The sequence below is a fragment of the Gymnogyps californianus genome, chromosome 8 (assembly GCF_018139145.2).
Source record: "Gymnogyps californianus isolate 813 chromosome 8, ASM1813914v2, whole genome shotgun sequence".
Classification (NCBI taxonomy): Eukaryota; Metazoa; Chordata; class Aves; order Accipitriformes; family Cathartidae; genus Gymnogyps; species Gymnogyps californianus.
The window spans coordinates 8,487,157-8,504,021 of record NC_059478.1 but is presented as its reverse complement, the minus strand read 5'-3'; the positions used below and the strand labels follow the sequence as shown (position 1 = coordinate 8,504,021).

Genomic DNA, 16,865 nt, shown 5'->3' with positions numbered 1-16,865 from the left:
GTAGCATAGGTGGTAAGAGAAGTCTGAATCATTACAGGTCCTTTTGCAGTTTCTCTTGAGCACAGTATAACTGAACTATGCTAACTGGAGCTAATCTTTGCTGTGAAAACAAGCTGCTGTAGTGTTAGACGCAGATGAAGCTTGGAGTCGAAGCCTTGTGGATGTTGCTGTTAAATGGGATAAAAATTGTCAGACAGGTGCAAATCAGTTTAAGTGTTTTTGACCGCTGTGGGGGGGAATGCCATGCAAAATCTGTGTTAATATTTCTGTCGCTTAGTAACCCTGACCTCAGGGGTTATCTGAAAGGGGCTCAGAGTGGAATTTTGTTCATTTCCTGAGAGCTCTGCAGAAGCAGCGCCATCCAAGTGCCCCTTTTTCAGAAATCAAGTTAACAGAAACAGGCATACTCGTATTGTGGGAAATACTGATATTTTCCTGGACAACTGGGTTTAATTTAACTGTATCCTCTATAGGGATTGCAAGTGTGAAACGCTCCTATAGTACCTCGTAGTGCATGTGACCTGTTTACGTGCTCCAGGGTTATTGAGAAATAACACTTCAAGCCTTGGATAGCAGTAACTGGAGTCTGTTCCAAGTTGTCTAATTGCTGGACTGAATTTGGGCTGGTTGCAGGGAGAGCTTAGTGGGACTGATGTGTTAACTCTTCTGTTTCTGAGCCCCATTCCTTAATCACCAGCATATAAACTTTGGTGGTGGTTTGGACCAGTTTTCTCTGATACCCCTTGCTGAATTTGTATTGAAGATTTAGTACCTCTTGAGGAAAGGAAAACCATCCTTAAAAAAAGGCAGTCTGCCCTACAGCAGCTGCTACACAAGTGGGCAGTTTAGGCGGTTGGATGTCATTGATGCATCTAGGAGCCTTTAACTAAGATGGGTTAAATGCTTTCCCAAATGCAGTAAGGTTGTTGTAATAGGGTATGTAAAGGCACAGAAGTGTGTGTGTTTGGGGGCCAGGAGACAGAACTGGAGGCTGGGAAGAGCTTGTGACTTCTCAGTATGTGGGTAAATTTAGGATAGGATCCAGATCTTCTGGTTCCAAGAGCTTTATCCACTAGTTTGGTGCTATTCAAACGGCAGGCTGTGGGCTAGGTGGACAGGCTAAATTTTTGTGGTTTTAGAGTGCCCTCTGCTCCTGCAGGGTTTCCATAGTTGTCGCCCTTCCGATCACTTCAGAAATAGCCATGGCGTGCTGCTTCAGGTCCCCGTGAAGAGATGAGCGCTTGCTGATGTGTTACTTCCATCAGAACAGGCCTCATGAGAGCTTCCAGTAGACTTGGATAAAAATTGACCAGCCCTGAACTGTGTCATACCTGATGCCTTTTTTTGGCATTATAAAACATAATACTGAAAATGTCAAGTTTGAGCTACAGAGTATCTCCTGCTTAGAAATACCAAATTCTTTGCTGAAAGTCTTTAACATCTCTGATGTTTTCACTTACTCCCAAACACAATCCTGACTGAAATCAGAGTGCCACAACAGTAATGATATTGCAGCAAATTCTGGATTGCTAGAAGCATACAGCAGGTGAGCTTATGAGGGACAGATGCCCCTATTTCAGTGCCAAGTGTCCCTAGAGATAGTAGAAAAGAAGGAAGGAATTTGAGACAAAATATTGTGAAAGAAGGCTTAGGAGTAGTTGCCTCTTATTTCAGAGAATTTCAGTCCAGAATTTTGATCAGAAAGTAGTAATTGGTGACACTTAACCCAAAATACGCAAGTGCTGACACGAATGTCTTTGTAGCTTGCTGAAATTACTGCATGCTTTGCTTTGAAAATCTACCTAAAAGAAATTCTGGAAACATTTAGTTGCCTGATAACAAATCTGTATTTGATTCTTCTTTCAGTCTGGCTCTTTTGATGCTGCCAGAGATTAAATTAAACTATGTGATAGTGTCTTTGTTTTTGTTCCAGTCATATAAAATTTTCTACTCTGAGATTTTTATTCCCCAACATATGCTAATGAAGCTTTGACTTGACATGTATGGCTACTGATTTGACTGTTGTTTTCTTTTCTTTCAGCTTTGCAGTGTATGGATGATTCCAAGCCATGTGTTAATGAGGGAAAGTGCATTCCATATCAAAATGGTACAGGATATTGCAAGTAAGTTGGTTTAATTTCTCATCAATCTAATTACCAGTCGTCTTTCATTCAGGGTCCTAGCCAGAAAGGAAATGTGAATTGTTAAGATTTTCTTATTGGGTGCATTCAGCGTAACAGTTTTAGCCCAGTTGGTGTTTCTTGATAATGCGTTAGTACTCACGTGCTAGCTTTTTGTAACATAAGAAATCTGGAATTCTTGTTCAGATTTTTGGGTTTGGATCTTGTCAGTTTGATTTCTTTGCATTAGGTTAGGAAGCAAGGCCAAAGCGATCATAGAGGTAAACTCTGTACCTTGCTTCCAGACCCACAAGTTAAGTTGGAACTTGCTCTCCATCCTATAGCTTGCCTTACTTTATAGAGCTTCAGCCCCAATTTGAATATTGTTATGAGGTTTTTCAGAACTACTCTGCACTCTGAAGTGTGCCAGTTCCCTTCCACATGCTGGAGAGCAAGTAATATGTGGGAGTTGCAAAAACAAACTAACAAAAAACCCCAAACACCCACATTTGTCTTCATCATGTAATTGATTTTGGTAAATGTTGACGTCCATCTTCAATGGTGCCTTCACTTTGCTGCTGTGTGGAAAGCTTACTAGCAGGAGCTTTGGCAGTGTGCGTGGTGTCTGGAGAATGATATCACATCTATTTAAATGCAGTTCACCTTTCAAACTGCAGTATTTAGATTTTTTTTTTAAATGAAGTGATATTTTGCAAAAAGATAAATCCTCCTTGTCTGGCAGGATTAATTTACTATGTCTGCAGTAAATGGATTATTTTCTAAACCTTGTTTACTTCATCAGTGCAAGTTATGCCATTTTCTAGCATGCTAAATCCCTCTTAATGCTAACATTCTTTAAATATCAGTGAATTTTGTCTTGTTGATTTAGCTTGGCTAACACACAGCTCCGCTCTTCACCCTTTTCTACACATCCATCTTCCCTAGCCACAGCCTTTAGTTCTTTCTGTTATTGTGGTACATAAAACTCGATATACTTAAATTGCACCTGTGGCACACAAAGGGGAAATCATAATCTAATTTGAGGTTCTTCTCAGTTTCAAATCAATACCTGGTGTGCAGAAACGCCATAGAAAGGCAAATATGTAACTTTTATTCCCTGTTGTTTTTTTCAAATTTTTAACTGGTTCCTGGTCTTTTCCTTTCCATGGCTTTATATTGCTGTCAACAGAAATGAGCTGCCCTTCTGAAAAGAAAGCTGGAACTTTTCCTGCATTTCACCTGTATTTTAAGACTGAAACAAGAAATTGTGTGATGTTAGTAGGTCTTTCTGACGCATACTTAAGCATGTTAGTCTGGAGCCAAAGTATGTGGGTCATGATAAAGGTAACAAACAAGACTGGTATTGATGTTGGTGCCCCTTGTACCTCTCTAAGGGACATTTTCTCCAACTTGCATGTTCCTCTTAACCATGTCTTAGACTGTAAAAAAAAAAAAAAAAAAAAAAAAAAAAATTGTTTAGCTGATTCATCTGATTAACTCCTGTTCAGTATTTGTAGTGCAGTCCAGATCTTGACACATTTCCCTTATCACTGTTGCAGCTTTGACCCCTCTTACTTTTTGTTTTAGCGCACAGAGTTATTTATAATTCTAATGTTGCCTTCTTCCTTTTTGTGCAAAGTCTTCTTGAAGGTCTTAAGCCAACCCCTCCTTCAAGTAACAGCTCAGTCCCTTTGCAGGTGCCAGAGGCATTGGAAACGCCGGTAGAGGCCTGCATACAGAGATTAGTATGTGTCTGTTTTCTAGTTCTGGCTCAAGAACTCTTTTTTACAGAAAGGAAGGAAAAAATAGCAAAAAACCTCAATTGTGGAGACTCTACCTTTAGCAGGCTGATTCTTAGCATCCTGTTTTGGTTTTAACTTTTTTTTTCTTTCCTGCTCTATGAGGAACTCTGAATAGGGGAACTTTCTATCTGGTGTAGTAACCTAAATGACTTTCTGAATTTTTGATGGCTGTAAGAGTAGAAATGTTTTGTTCAGGAAACTGGACTTAATACTAAAGCGAGTGGCTTGGCTTCTAGCTCTGCGGGATCACTCACTGATTAGCTAAATCTCCACCCCTTCCACTTTTTTCAAGTTTTCTGCAGTACTTCCTCTGCTGGGCAATAAGTTATTATAATAGGCTCTCTTCCTCTTTCTGTACCTCCTCTCGGCCAAGTTGTTTGTTCTAGCATGTGGTCAGTCCATCTAGCTAATCTTGCTGTCTGTAAGAAACAAGCGAATGGCTGAGGAAGAACCTGCATCAGAGATAATCATACGTGATGAATAAGACATGAGTAACGTAAGCACTGATAAGCAAAACATCTAGTCTAGATATTTGGCAAAGCAGCAAGTGACAGCTTAGTGCTGAAACAGCTTTCTTTTGTCAGAAAATCCTGTAGCGTCTACTCCATTAAAAGAGAAAGCTAGTTTTCTGCTAAGAAACCTTTATTCTGGTGCATCTGGCTTCTGTTATGGGAACAGCGATTGTGACCCTTGTAAGGAAATCGGAGTTGGATCTTTATCAGATTGCTCTTGTGAGCGCCCTTTAAGTAGCTCCGTTCCCCTGGTGACGCTGCTGGCCCATGGCTGTCATTTTGTGGCACTGTTTGATAGAATTACTGACCTTCTTTGACCTTGATTTTATATTTAGAAAATTACACATTCCTGTGTTTGCGTCTTCCAAGGTCAGAATTTTTGTTTGAGAGATCTTTCTACACCCATTCAGTGACTGGCATGGTGAGGAGGCAGACCTTATTCCAAGGAATATGGCCATATCTGCAGTAGCAGTATGAAGGGGGCCTGTCATTCCAAGCTTTCTGGGTCCCGCTTTGACAAAATGCAGTTTCAGTTTGGGGTTTGGCTTTGCGTTGCACTGTGGTGGGGTTTTTTTTGTTGTCGTCGTGGGGTTTTTGTCCCCCTCAAAGCGTCTCCAGGCAGCCTTTTGCACGTTGAGGTGTTAAGCGTGAAGGAGCCTTCTTGCATACTCTTGTATCCAGCAGAGAAGCAGGATAACAGTTGCATGTTGCTTAATGCTAATTGTGAACATCAGAGGAAAACCCTTTCTCATCTCCCTGCTGCTAGATGACTGGGGAGGTAGTAGTAGGAAGAGTCAGGGGGATGGTACTGCTAACTTGCAGTATTTCTGCAGTTGCGGGCAGGCTGAGAAGGCGTGGGTACAGGGAGCTGTTTCAAGGACAAGCAGAGCAGAGATTTTGGCAACGCTGCCCGCTGTTTTCTGAGCGCAAGAGTCTGCTCTGCTGCAGGTGGATGCAGGATTGGGCAGTCCCCCTGTGCTTGGAGTGGGGCAGGGCCCTGAAGTGGAGAGTATCTTAACTGGTTTCGCCCTGTTTGGCAGCTGTGTCCTCTCCCAGCATCCCTCCCCTGTGCCCCAGTGACAGGGAGCAGAAGCAAGACTGTGCCAGGGGGAGAAGCAGAAGTGAGAAGGAAGGGAGTTGGGGTAGGGGTGCTCCAAGGTTTAGGGAGGAAACTGGGCCTTGCTACTTCTCGTGCTTTGTAGGTTTTTAAGATTGGATTTTTTGACCTTAGGACTGTTGCTCATCGTGTGCCCGGAAGGGATATCGGTACCTCTGTATCATATCCCAAAGCTTTATCCCTCTCTAACCCCCAGCCCCCTTGCCCGGTTTTTGACCTACCTTTCCTTCCAGTGGGATCTTCATAATTGAATTTTAACTCAGATTTAAGAGGACTTCTGGGGTTGAAGGCAAGATCCTAGACTGCGGAACTGCTTCCAAGACTGCAGCAGATACCTTCTCAGGATCTATCTTGAGAGACTAATCACTCCTAGACCAGTGAATGGGGAATACCCATAGGAGACCTTGTAGCAGGATGAGGTCTGAGAGTTTTCCAGAAAAGGCTAAATGCAAAAGTTGAGTTGTCGTCCCTTTCTGAGAATGGGCTGACCTTTCCTGTTTCCTTCTGTCTCCTTTCAGAAGTTAAAGGAGACTCTAGAGACCAGGGCAGAGGAAAAAGGGGAGAGTACACACACTTTTAGCTTCAAATCTGGGAGCAGAGTGGTGTTTGAGTCACTCAATCAAAATTTTCTATTGTGATTTACCTGTGCAGACCAAAAGCTGTTCAGAGCTCCGATGGTCAGAAAATGCTGAACTAAACCTTCCCCATTCAGACTTGGGTTGCTGTTACTCCTTGGTATACTGTGGCGTGGTACACTGTGGAAGCACTTTCTGTGGACTAGAAACAATAGCTGTGTACTGCTTTAAACGCGCAACAGCGAGGCTGTCCCATCCCATCGTTTGCATTCAAAGTATGACGCATAAATGGGAGCCTTGAGACATGGGAAGGAGCTTTTGTAAAGCTAACCAGAGAATCCTGTTCTCCCTCCTGAGAGGAGGTGTAGGTGTGGGAGTCAGAACCTGGGAGCCAGAGGGAAGTCTGGTTAAAATCTGTAGCAAAATAGCTGAGACCCTTCTCACGTTAGTCATCAGACTGCATTTTTTTTTTTCTCCCTCCGTTGAAGCATCTTCCAATCAAAGTGAAGGGAGTGTTGGGTTGGGGGGGGGAGAAGCAACACTACTAGGAAATTCTTCCCTTCGCATTTTAAATTAAAACCATCTGCTTCCTTCTGTGCATCTCCAGATGATATCACTGGGCCTGAATAGGAAACTCCCATGAAAATCAAACATCTGGAAGACTGGTTAGAACAGTCTATAAGGTGCATTTGAAGAGACTGTCCTATGAATGTGCCCAAGCAAATATAGTATGGCAGATGAGGAGGTTTTTCCAACAGGCCAGACATATTTTCCAGCAGTCTTGTGAAAGCAAGAGAGAACTAAGTATTGGGAGGTAACTTCCATGTAGTTTTGTGGCAGAAGAGCCAAAAATGCAGCTTTTGTGAGTCTTCTACTTTCACTTTGTAGCGTTAGGTTGTTAGAGTGAATGCGGCTCTGTGGATTTGTGGATATTTCAAATTTGGATAAATACCTTCATTTTGTTTTTACGCCTCTTGTTTAGCTCCATGAGAGCCTGAGCTAAGGCAAATGCAGGCTGGAGCTGAAAAGGAGGAGGGAAAAAAAAAAATCAAAAAATGGGCTGAGCTCTGACTAAAGTATTTGTGCTGGAAAGTAGCCCAGAGAGAGTAAAGGAGAAGCTTTAATTAGAAGCAGCTGCATAGCTGATGCAGCCCACAGGACATTTTCCCATTTCAAACTCTCCAGCTTTCAGAAATCATGATTTGAATTAAGTTGTATGTGAAATTTGTTCTTAAAAGATTAAATTCCTGTTGAAGTAGGTTAGGAGACCTCATATGCTTCCAGAAAGTGCCAGAACAAACTTCATCTTCCTGTTTCTGTTTCTGAGTGTTAGATGGAAAACTGAGGAGAAACAGTGACTTTTATTTGGAAAAGATTCGGTTTCCTGTTCTGAGCATGTCATTTGGAGCTGACACAAGCTGCTAAAATTTTAAGCTGCTCTGTAGACAAGTGGCTTTTTTTTTTTTCCTCTCCTAAAGAGAACTTGAAAGAGTAGGTTGAGATGAGAGCAGAGCAGGGGTGGTGGGAAGCTGGAGTTGCTGTTGAGGATAATCATATCCTTTAAAGAAGTCTGGACTTAGACCTCACTTTTTCAGTGTTTGCCTCTATTTTTAGAGAAACAATGCGGTACCCAACATGAATCGGGGCAAATATTTGCAGTTTTGTCTACACCAACATTTAGAACTAAATTACTGGTATTTGTGCCTAGAAATGTTGATGACAGGAGACATGGTTGAAAATCTGGACTGTAGGGTTTTTTATTCTCTAACATTCAAAAAGGATTGCACTGAATTGCTGGAGGGGAACATTGCCTAACTGTGTGACCAAGCGCTTCTCCAGGAGGAGAACAAAATGGTGGGTACAAGGGCCGTGTATACCTGATCTTTCATCTTTTCACAGGCAGGCATGTTCCTTCTGGCATATTCTGTAAGGCTTTGTCCTTCCAAATATAAAAAGCTAAAGTTAAAAGAGCTTTTGCTGTTCCCTGCTGGAGTGCTCCCTCATGTTTTTCTGATTAGCCTCAGAAGATACCGGAACAAGCCTGGTCTTGGAGCGCTCTTCAACTTTGTACCAGAACGTTTGTGTACAAAATGCTGGGCCATTTGTGGGGGGTGGTTGCAAGTGTCATCTTAGAGCACAGGTCTCAGCTCTCTTTTTAAGTCATACCAGCAATACTCTTAATCAGTGTTTAGGCTCCCTCCTCCTTGTTACCTAGGGGCAACAGTTAAATGCACCTTCCAGTATCCCTGAGTGTTGGAGGGGTGGGAGAGAAGGCGTATTTTGGTGGTTTATTTGCTTGTGGACAAAACATGGGATGTTCCTCTAGACTTTCTAGTTTGTTTTACAGCCTTTCAATGAAAAAGCACTTTAGGACTTATCTTTTAGGTGTGTTTTGGTTTATTTTGTATTTGTTGGAGTGGGGGGTGGTGTTGGAAGACCTCTCGTTTGCCTGATGAGATGCCCTCGGTGGGGTTCTGTGAAATTCTGGTTTGTTGCTCTTTCTTTCATGATAAAGACAACTACAAGTGCATGACCTGTGCCTGCTGCTGTTAGTCTGAGGAGCTTGCTGTACTGCTGACACTGAAGATGGCTGAGCTGCCCAAACCCTCCCATCGCTGGCGGTGGTGAAACCAGAAGAAATCCCTATAACGAAATCTTGTAAGCCTTCTGGGACTGAAGTTCAATTGACTTCACACGTTCATCAGCTGCCTATAGATGTCCAGAAACATGATTTAATTGTAGTTATCCAGACGGTCTCTGAGCAGAGCTAGCCAGTGCACCATGTGCAGGCTTGAATGCTGTGGGAGTCGAGCAGTCCTCCAGCTTCTGGCACAGCCGTCTTTGCTGAGTGCCAGATTTCTATGTGATCGAGCTCCTACAAAGCTGTGCTGTAGCCCGTTGGCGTTTGGACTGATTTCTAACCCATATCAAGGAGGGATTTGGGATGTTAAAGGAAGCCTATAGAACTGCTGTGGTTTAGGCCCAGAATACCCAAAGATTGCCTCTTGTGTGATGTGGCAGCAGCTCATGCTGATTGACAGCCTTCGGCTGTTATACTGAGGATGGCACAAGAGGCAGAGGATATTCTGCAAATGGTATTGTCTCAGGATTTGCTTTCTGTAACTTTATTAATCCTGCCTTGCCCTGCAAAAACTATTCTTTCATGTCTGTTCTTGGGTATGAGGTTGAAAGTATTAAGGTATGGTGAAAGTAGCCTAATTTGGGTGTAGGGAATGGTAAATTACAATTATGCACATCTATTATATGACTTTCCTGCTTTAGACATATGGCTAAAGCCAGTTAATAAATTTTAACATGAGAAAAACAGTTGTGGTCATCTAGTAATGACCCCTTGCGTAACTCGGATAATAACCTCTCTGAATAGCTGTGTTTGAACTAGCGTGCATACTCTTTCTGAAACAGCCAATCCTGGTGTTCTTTTAAACAAGCATGAGTGATGGAGAAATTCCACTGTAACCTTAAATGCGTTGTTCCAGTTGTTTCTCTCCACTGCTGAGAGACTGTGTATAAGTCTGTGTCTGAAGATAAAGATATTACCCTATTTCTAATTTGAATTTATCTAGCTTGAACTTTTAACTGCTCAGTTCTGTTATTCCTTTACCTTCTAGATTGGGAATTATTAAATCTGAGTTTCTTTGTGGGTACTTGGAGCTTTTGATTAACTGTCTCCTTCCCTTTTTCCTTTGATAAATAGACTGAGCCACCTGAGCTATTCATTGTGTCAAGAGTTTTCTATTAATCATTACTGTTGGCTTCTTTCAATTCATTTCAGCTCTTCCTGCTTAAAGAGCAGACACCAGAACTGATGTAATGGTCCAGTAATGGTTGTGCCATGCAAGTATCAGGTGTAGCATAATCTCATGTACTCCTCCTTGATATTTGCTGTTTGTACGTCTAAAATGTTCCTGGCCAAACTGTCACGCTAGGAATTCACGTTCAGCTGACTGTTAGGAGCCCCCAGAGCAAGTCTGTCTTTCCCAGATCAGTCTCTTGTTTTGGGGAGGATGCCATATGTGTTTTGTTTCTAGATGTATGACTTCTCAGTGCTTAAAGTGCGCTTTGCGTGCTGACTGCCTTGTTAAGCAGTTTGTGTTACTAATCTCTATAAAGAACTTGTCTTCTCTCTTACCTGCATGTTTGACCGGCATTGATGTTTCCCGTTGTTATTCATTGACAGAAGCGTTGAATAGCATAGGAACAAAGGCAGATCCCTGTAGTATTCTGTTTAAAACACAGCTTCATGACCGTTCTTTGATTTTTAAACTGAATTTTAAGGCCTATCCAGTTAGGGGTTTGGTTGGTTTTTTTTCCAATCCACCATACACTTTTAAGTGCATAAGGAAAAGGCAGTCTCTTTACTCTTACATTCTTGTCTGGGGGCTAACTAGAGACTGTGTATTTCTTGCAGTTGGAATCTCCTCCCTTTGGATTTGAGTAATTCATTGATTTAATAATTGCACCTATCGTGTTCTGGAACAAAGCGTATCTAATGTTCAGCTCTGAAATTTTTTGCAGTGAAATACGTGTTCTCTCAGGCTGTGTGTATCTTGGGTTACTTACCAGTTAAAGCATGCAGCTGTGCACTATAGAAAAAACTGCAAGTGGACAGTCCTGTTCTGTATGTTAGGTATTATTTTTATCCAGCATATACTCCTGCAGCTTTCTGCTGCCTGAAAGAAGCAAATGGAACTGTGGGTGACACAAACGTGGGGTTTGTAGGCTTGCTTGCCTGGGTCCTGTATCGCTGGAAGTTAAATGGAAAATTCGTAGTACAAAGGCCAGTTAAAAGATGGATTACAGCTGACAAGTGTAGTCAGACTGTATTGACATAAGTTTAGGTTAGAGAGGAATAACTGCAATTATTCTGCAATTGCAGATCTTTGTATAAAATATTACCCTAGTTGTAGATAGTGTGTGTGTACTCGTTTTTCTGTGGGAGACAGAGGAACAATGACCTTGTCGTTAGGGTGCTAGCCAGGGGCGTGGGAGACCTGACTTCAGTGCTTGCGTTGCTAGTTGAGTGCAGACTTCAGCATGTCACAGTCCCAGATGCACTTATCAACATGAGGATAACAGTATATTCCTGTCTCACGGGAGTGTTGTGGAGAAAGATCTGCTACAGATCTTCAGGCCCTCAGACACTGCACTTGTACAAGGTTTATAAATATTTTGGAAGAGGGATAATACCTGGTGTAAATACCTATTACTGAAACTGCTTCATTTTCTTCTAAAAAAGAATGATTATTAGAATGGGAGTAGGTGCAAGGAATTAGTTGTTACTCAGCAGTTCTTTAACACTTAGGCTTTTACTGAAGTTTTGAAGGGAAGTGCAAGAATAAGTTCCTGCATTTGATGTAACTCTGTATGCGGTATTTATTTATTTATTTTGTAATGAGCGATTTCACAATTTGAACTTAAGTTTTCAGTGGTCTCATTTGGGACAATCCCAGAGGAAGGCCCTGTTATATCTATGATGTTAGCATTTAGGTCTGTTAGTGTTATCATTAATTATGGCAAATTCCAAGACTTTCGGTGGTCGTGGGACTTCATTCCTGGTATCTTCCCAGGACAGCAAGGCTTCAGGTGAATGTGCTGCAAGTAATTTCTTCTCTGTTGCAGGTGTCGAGAAGGCTTTCTTGGAGACTACTGTCAGTACAGGAACCCCTGCGAAAGCAACACCTGTAAGAACGGGGGAACTTGTGAAACTACGTCTCTGATAGGAAAGGCTACCTGCAAATGTGCTCCAGGATTCACGGGAGAGGATTGTCAATACTCTGAATCGCACCTCTGCTATGTGTCCCAGCCCTGCCTGAACGGAGGAACTTGTCATCCCCACAGCCAGGAAACGTACGAGTGTGTCTGTCCTCCAGGTTACACAGGTGGGGTTCTGCGTTTGTACCTCCAGACTCCCTCCTTTGTGAATTACTTCACCCTGGAATGTTCTGGGGCTGTCATAATACGCTCTCAAATTTACTAGCTCCAGCACAGGAAATGAGAAGAAGTCTAAATGACTTCATGACCAAAAAAAGCAAAGGAGGGTAGGGAATCAAACTCTCTACCCTTTACACGTAAGCAGAAAGACATTTAGATCTTGTGGAGTTGTCCATGTGGGAAAACTGACTGCAGAAGCTACTCTGGAGTGGCTGTTGCACTTTGAGTTCAGAGTTTACCTTCTAGAAAAATTAAGTAGATGTGGCCAGCAAAATCTTTCTATGGGAAAACTATAATTGGGTGCCTGAGCGGGAAGCATGGAAACTCACTCCTTTCATTCTTGACAGGGACGTAGAAGAAGAGTGACTGTCAGTGTGTAGTATGATTTCAGGTCATGGGTTATTTTTATAAATCACAACATTCTTTATCTTGCTGCTACCCTGTAAATAAAATGACTTTGTACTGTAACCAGCAAATTGATTTTCATTTCAAATATAATACTGTAAAATGCAGACATAAATTTTCCTGTAATAATTCTAAGATTTAGTACACCAATCATTTTGAGGTAGCGTGAAGGAAATACTATTTTCCATAGAAATAACTTTTTATTGATGGCGTGCTCTGTCTTGATCCTACAGGAAAGGACTGCCAGTGGATTGATGCCTGTACATCTCAACCTTGTGCCAATGGAAGTACATGTACTGTATCCGGAAATAAGTTCTCCTGTATCTGTCTGTCTGGCTACACTGGCCAGAAGTGCGAGATAGATGTGAATGAATGTGCCACACCAGGTCTTTGTCAACACGGTGGGACCTGTGTCAATTTGCCCGGTTCATACCGATGCCAGTGCAAGCCAGGCTATACAGGGCATCGCTGTGAGAGCGTATATGTGCCGTGTTCCCCATCACCCTGTATGAATGGAGGAACTTGTCATCAAACAAGTGACTTCACCTTTGAGTGCAACTGTCTGCCAGGTAAATGCTGCTTCTTCAGAGTGCTTGGTTTTGTAGTCTTGTCACTGCATTCCTGTGTGTTCTTCTGAAAACTTCTCTTAAGAGTTTCTTTGTGATACTCATGTAATGTAAGGTTGAAGGGAGAAATCTCAGCAAGGCAGGAAGCTCTTCTAGGACGTTAATTTCTGAGTGTCAGGATTTCATAACGTGGAAGGGAAGAAAAGGGAAGAAGGCTAGAAATGACAGATTTCTTTGGAACCCAATTAGAGGCAGAGAATCAAATAAGTAAGAACTACAAGGTAAGTTCAAGGAGATTAGGGTGGTATCTCCTAATGCCCATTTGGAATGCCAAATTCCATGAGCATAAACCCCTACAAATACATGGTTTTCTGTCAGTAAAGGCCACATTTAACTTCAGTGCTTGAATGAAGATGAACATTTGTCTTTTTCCTTCTCAGTCTTAGTTTCTATTCCCTTCCTTTTTCTCCTCCAGTTCCTCCAAATCTTATGAGATATCATTTCCCACTCACCACACCCTTTTTGTCCTGTAATACCTCCAGCTAAATTATGCTTGCTTGTTTTCTGATGCTGTTAGCTGCCCTGAGTTCATCCACAGCAGGAGTGATGTGCTTACTCAGGATCATGGGCTGTATTGGTTTTGTGTTTCAAGCTAGGTTCTAATCACCAAGGCACCCGTCTCTACAAAGGACCATATATCACCTGGTTGGGACCCTGATGGTCTCATCCTGTCCTGCTCCTCCTCATCCACTTGTCAGACTGACCACAGGGCAGTACTAGTTGTCTTTGCATGTCAGGGTTTTTTTTAGGCTGATATTTTTTTACTGAGTAATTCAACTCCATGGGAAACTGATTGTTTGGAAATGCTTTTGACTAGACTTCCTACTTAAGTGTATTGCAGTTTGGCACACGAACACTTGGTGTGTGGTAATCTAGAAAAGTAAACTCTCTTCCCTTAAGCATTTCTCTGTTGTTATTTATGTGAAAGGTGTAGCTGCCATATACTGTTTAGGATGAATGTAGAGTGACTGCATTCTCATGAGGATCATCTGGAGTCATAGGTATGTGTGGAAAGAGCATTTAGAACTTGTGAAAAAATACTCTGTCTTTGGAGACCTTTGTCTTGAAGTGTTGGCTCAAATGACCTTAAATGTACATTGCCAACCTTAGCTAGTGCCTGCACGATGACATTCTGGGTTGTCTGAGCAAGCATGTGACTTTGAAGGATTTAGGAAAGTTGATCCTAAAATAGAAGGATGTATCATCTTTATTTTTGTGTGAAAGCAACCATTTCTAGCTATGCTTGAAGAAACAGTGCTTGAACATACAGGGTCTTTGAAAATGCCGTATCTTAACTAACAGTTGCTCTCAGGGAATTTATTCCTTTTCTGCTTTGCATCTTTTTAAAATGAAATTGTAAACTAAGTGCCTCTGGATTAACAGGCTTGATCAGAAATTCAGAATTTTCATAAAGTCAGATCTGTTTAGCCAGTGTAAGGAGTTTAAGATCTCATGCAGAAGCGGTGTGGTGGGGGGAAGAGGAGAGGAAGATGAAGTTTGAAGGACTTGATCTTGTAAAGCTGGTAAGAAGTTTGATTTCGTGACTCTTACAGGGGCATGAGACTGGGTAGGAGCACATTTTCCCTTAGACAAGCGTGTGGGCTGGCTAAACTATGGTCAGGAAATGAAAATGAGATTACTATAGTAACAGTTACACACCCACACTGCTCACACACGTTTTGGATTATTAGCTGGTTTTTTGGACTTGTTACACAACGTGTATAGTGGGGGTGAGTTAATGCGGCTTTGAGAGCCTTCACTTCTGTATTTCCTGTATTTATTTGTTGGCCATGTTGTTTTGCTAGCTTGATTTTTTGAAAGTGGTCATTTGAAAAACAGCAAAAAAGGAGAGAGGTTGGGGAGGCCAAAATGCTTACATTAAACTCTTTGATAATGGCAAGGCACCCAGCCATTTCTTCCCCCTTGCAGTCAAGCATGCAGCACGAAATTTCGGAAGTGTTGGAAAAGGTTCTGTCTGGGAAGGAAGGGTCAACAGAGAGAGAAGAGAAATGGTGGTCTGTCACGCCCAGGGAAGATGTGAACAAGGCCTGCTCACTGGAAGAGAGTGCCAAGAGTATGGACTAGAAATGCCTCTTTAGACTCCTTCTCTGAATTGGAGCAATGCCGATGATACGGTGACTATAAATGGAATTGCTCTTGCCCTTCCTTCTGGACTGCCTTAAGATGTTACCATAGCTCAGCGTTATGGCCATAGAAGCAGGAGGCAGTTACATCTTGAACTGCTGGGATGTTTTTTGCTGTGATTTTGCATCTTGTGACCTGTGAAACTGCTTTGAAGAAACTGATTATGCTCAAGCAGCAATTTAAGCATAATTAGGTTACTCCTGAACTGGCCCTGAAATAAGTTCTTGTTTCCTGTAGATGTTTACTTCTTTGCTTTTGAGTGAATTTCATTTTTTGTAAATATAGATACGTGAGAATGAGAGCTTGAAAATACAGAAAAAGCCTACAACCTGGAGTTACACATCACAGCAGCTTTTTCTACAGTAGTGCAAGTACTGTTTATCCACAGTGTAGTCAAGCTGCTATTTTAAATTCTCAGGTTCCCATTTCACTTGTGGATTTACACAAACAAATCTTGCATTAGGTAATTAATGAAGTCATGTGTTAGAAGAGGTCAGCGTTTGGTGGCAAGTTTAAGTGAAGAGGTATATATACTGTCAGTATTACATCTGTATGAAAGGTAGCTTATTTTCTATCCATCTAGTGTAACCATTTTTCCTCTGGGCTTTGATTTAGATAAAAAGATTGTAGACAAGTGAGTATGTTAGGTCAATCATAACAGATAGTTGTAGTAAAAAAAAAAAAAAAAACCAACTTCTGTGAAACAGACTTAACCTGAAGCACTAGCAACTCCTTTAAATATAAGAATGAGCTCGTAGTTATAAATATTTGACGAAAAAGGAGTTCATTTGGCAACTAACCTTTAATGGAATGTTAAACAAGTCAATAGAGGAAGTTCTTAGCTGGGAAAGTGATTATTCATTGTTATCCATCAAAATAATTACCCATTAACTAAGATAAGGACCCTAGGGAATTCCAAGGGCTTGTTCAGGAAACGATCTGTCAGGCTGGAGCAGGCTGTTTATGAGAGCTGGAACACTTCCTGGGAAGAGGAAGTAACCTCACGCCGGTTCGTAGCGGAGCCTCACGCTGCCCCGCGCGGTGAGCATCATGAATGGGGTCTCACAGACATACTGAATTTCTGCGGTGGGGAAGAGCCTGCTTGCTCGGATTTAGAGATGAGCTGCTTCCTGCGGGGTGTGAGGTTCTGCATGGCGGCAGTCTTGGGGTACCAGATGGCGTGCGTGCCTCTCTGCTCCGGGTGAGCTGGCTCTCTTATGTGGAGTAGCCCATCTCGCATTTATTTCAAGAAGCTGAACTGTCCGAGTTGCGTGCAGGCAACTGCTGTTGGGCACCTGGTATGCAGAACCTTACTTCTGTGTTAAAATGATGCAGGTCAGTTTTAGTACTCTGTGTTGAGATCCCTAATTTCTTGTTAGCAGGCCCTAAATCTGGCAATCACTTGACATTTTCATTCAGGTATAATTTCCTGTCCCCATAACTAATTGGTCCTGCAGAAAGTCTGAGGTGTAATTTACAGGTAGAAATAAGGCTAAAGATTAAGATTTGGAGGGAATTGGATATGGTGCTCTAGAAAGGGATGGAGATTTCAGATGACATAGGAGTAAAGTTATATGCTTGTATCCATCTGTGTACTAGAGGAGGAACAAC

General features: G+C 42.0%; 1 protein-coding gene across 1 annotated transcript in view; it reads left to right on the top strand.

Annotated features, from left to right (window-relative positions):
* Positions 1 to 16,865, top strand: part of NOTCH2 (notch receptor 2) — an 87,635-nt gene that overhangs the window by 8,052 nt on the left and 62,718 nt on the right. The window contains exons 2-4 of the mRNA XM_050900506.1: positions 2,042 to 2,123; positions 11,767 to 12,026; positions 12,717 to 13,052. Of these exons, the coding sequence (XP_050756463.1) occupies positions 2,053 to 2,123; positions 11,767 to 12,026; positions 12,717 to 13,052 (667 nt within the window). The 5' untranslated portion in view covers positions 2,042 to 2,052. The remainder of the gene's footprint in view (positions 1 to 2,041; positions 2,124 to 11,766; positions 12,027 to 12,716; positions 13,053 to 16,865) is intronic.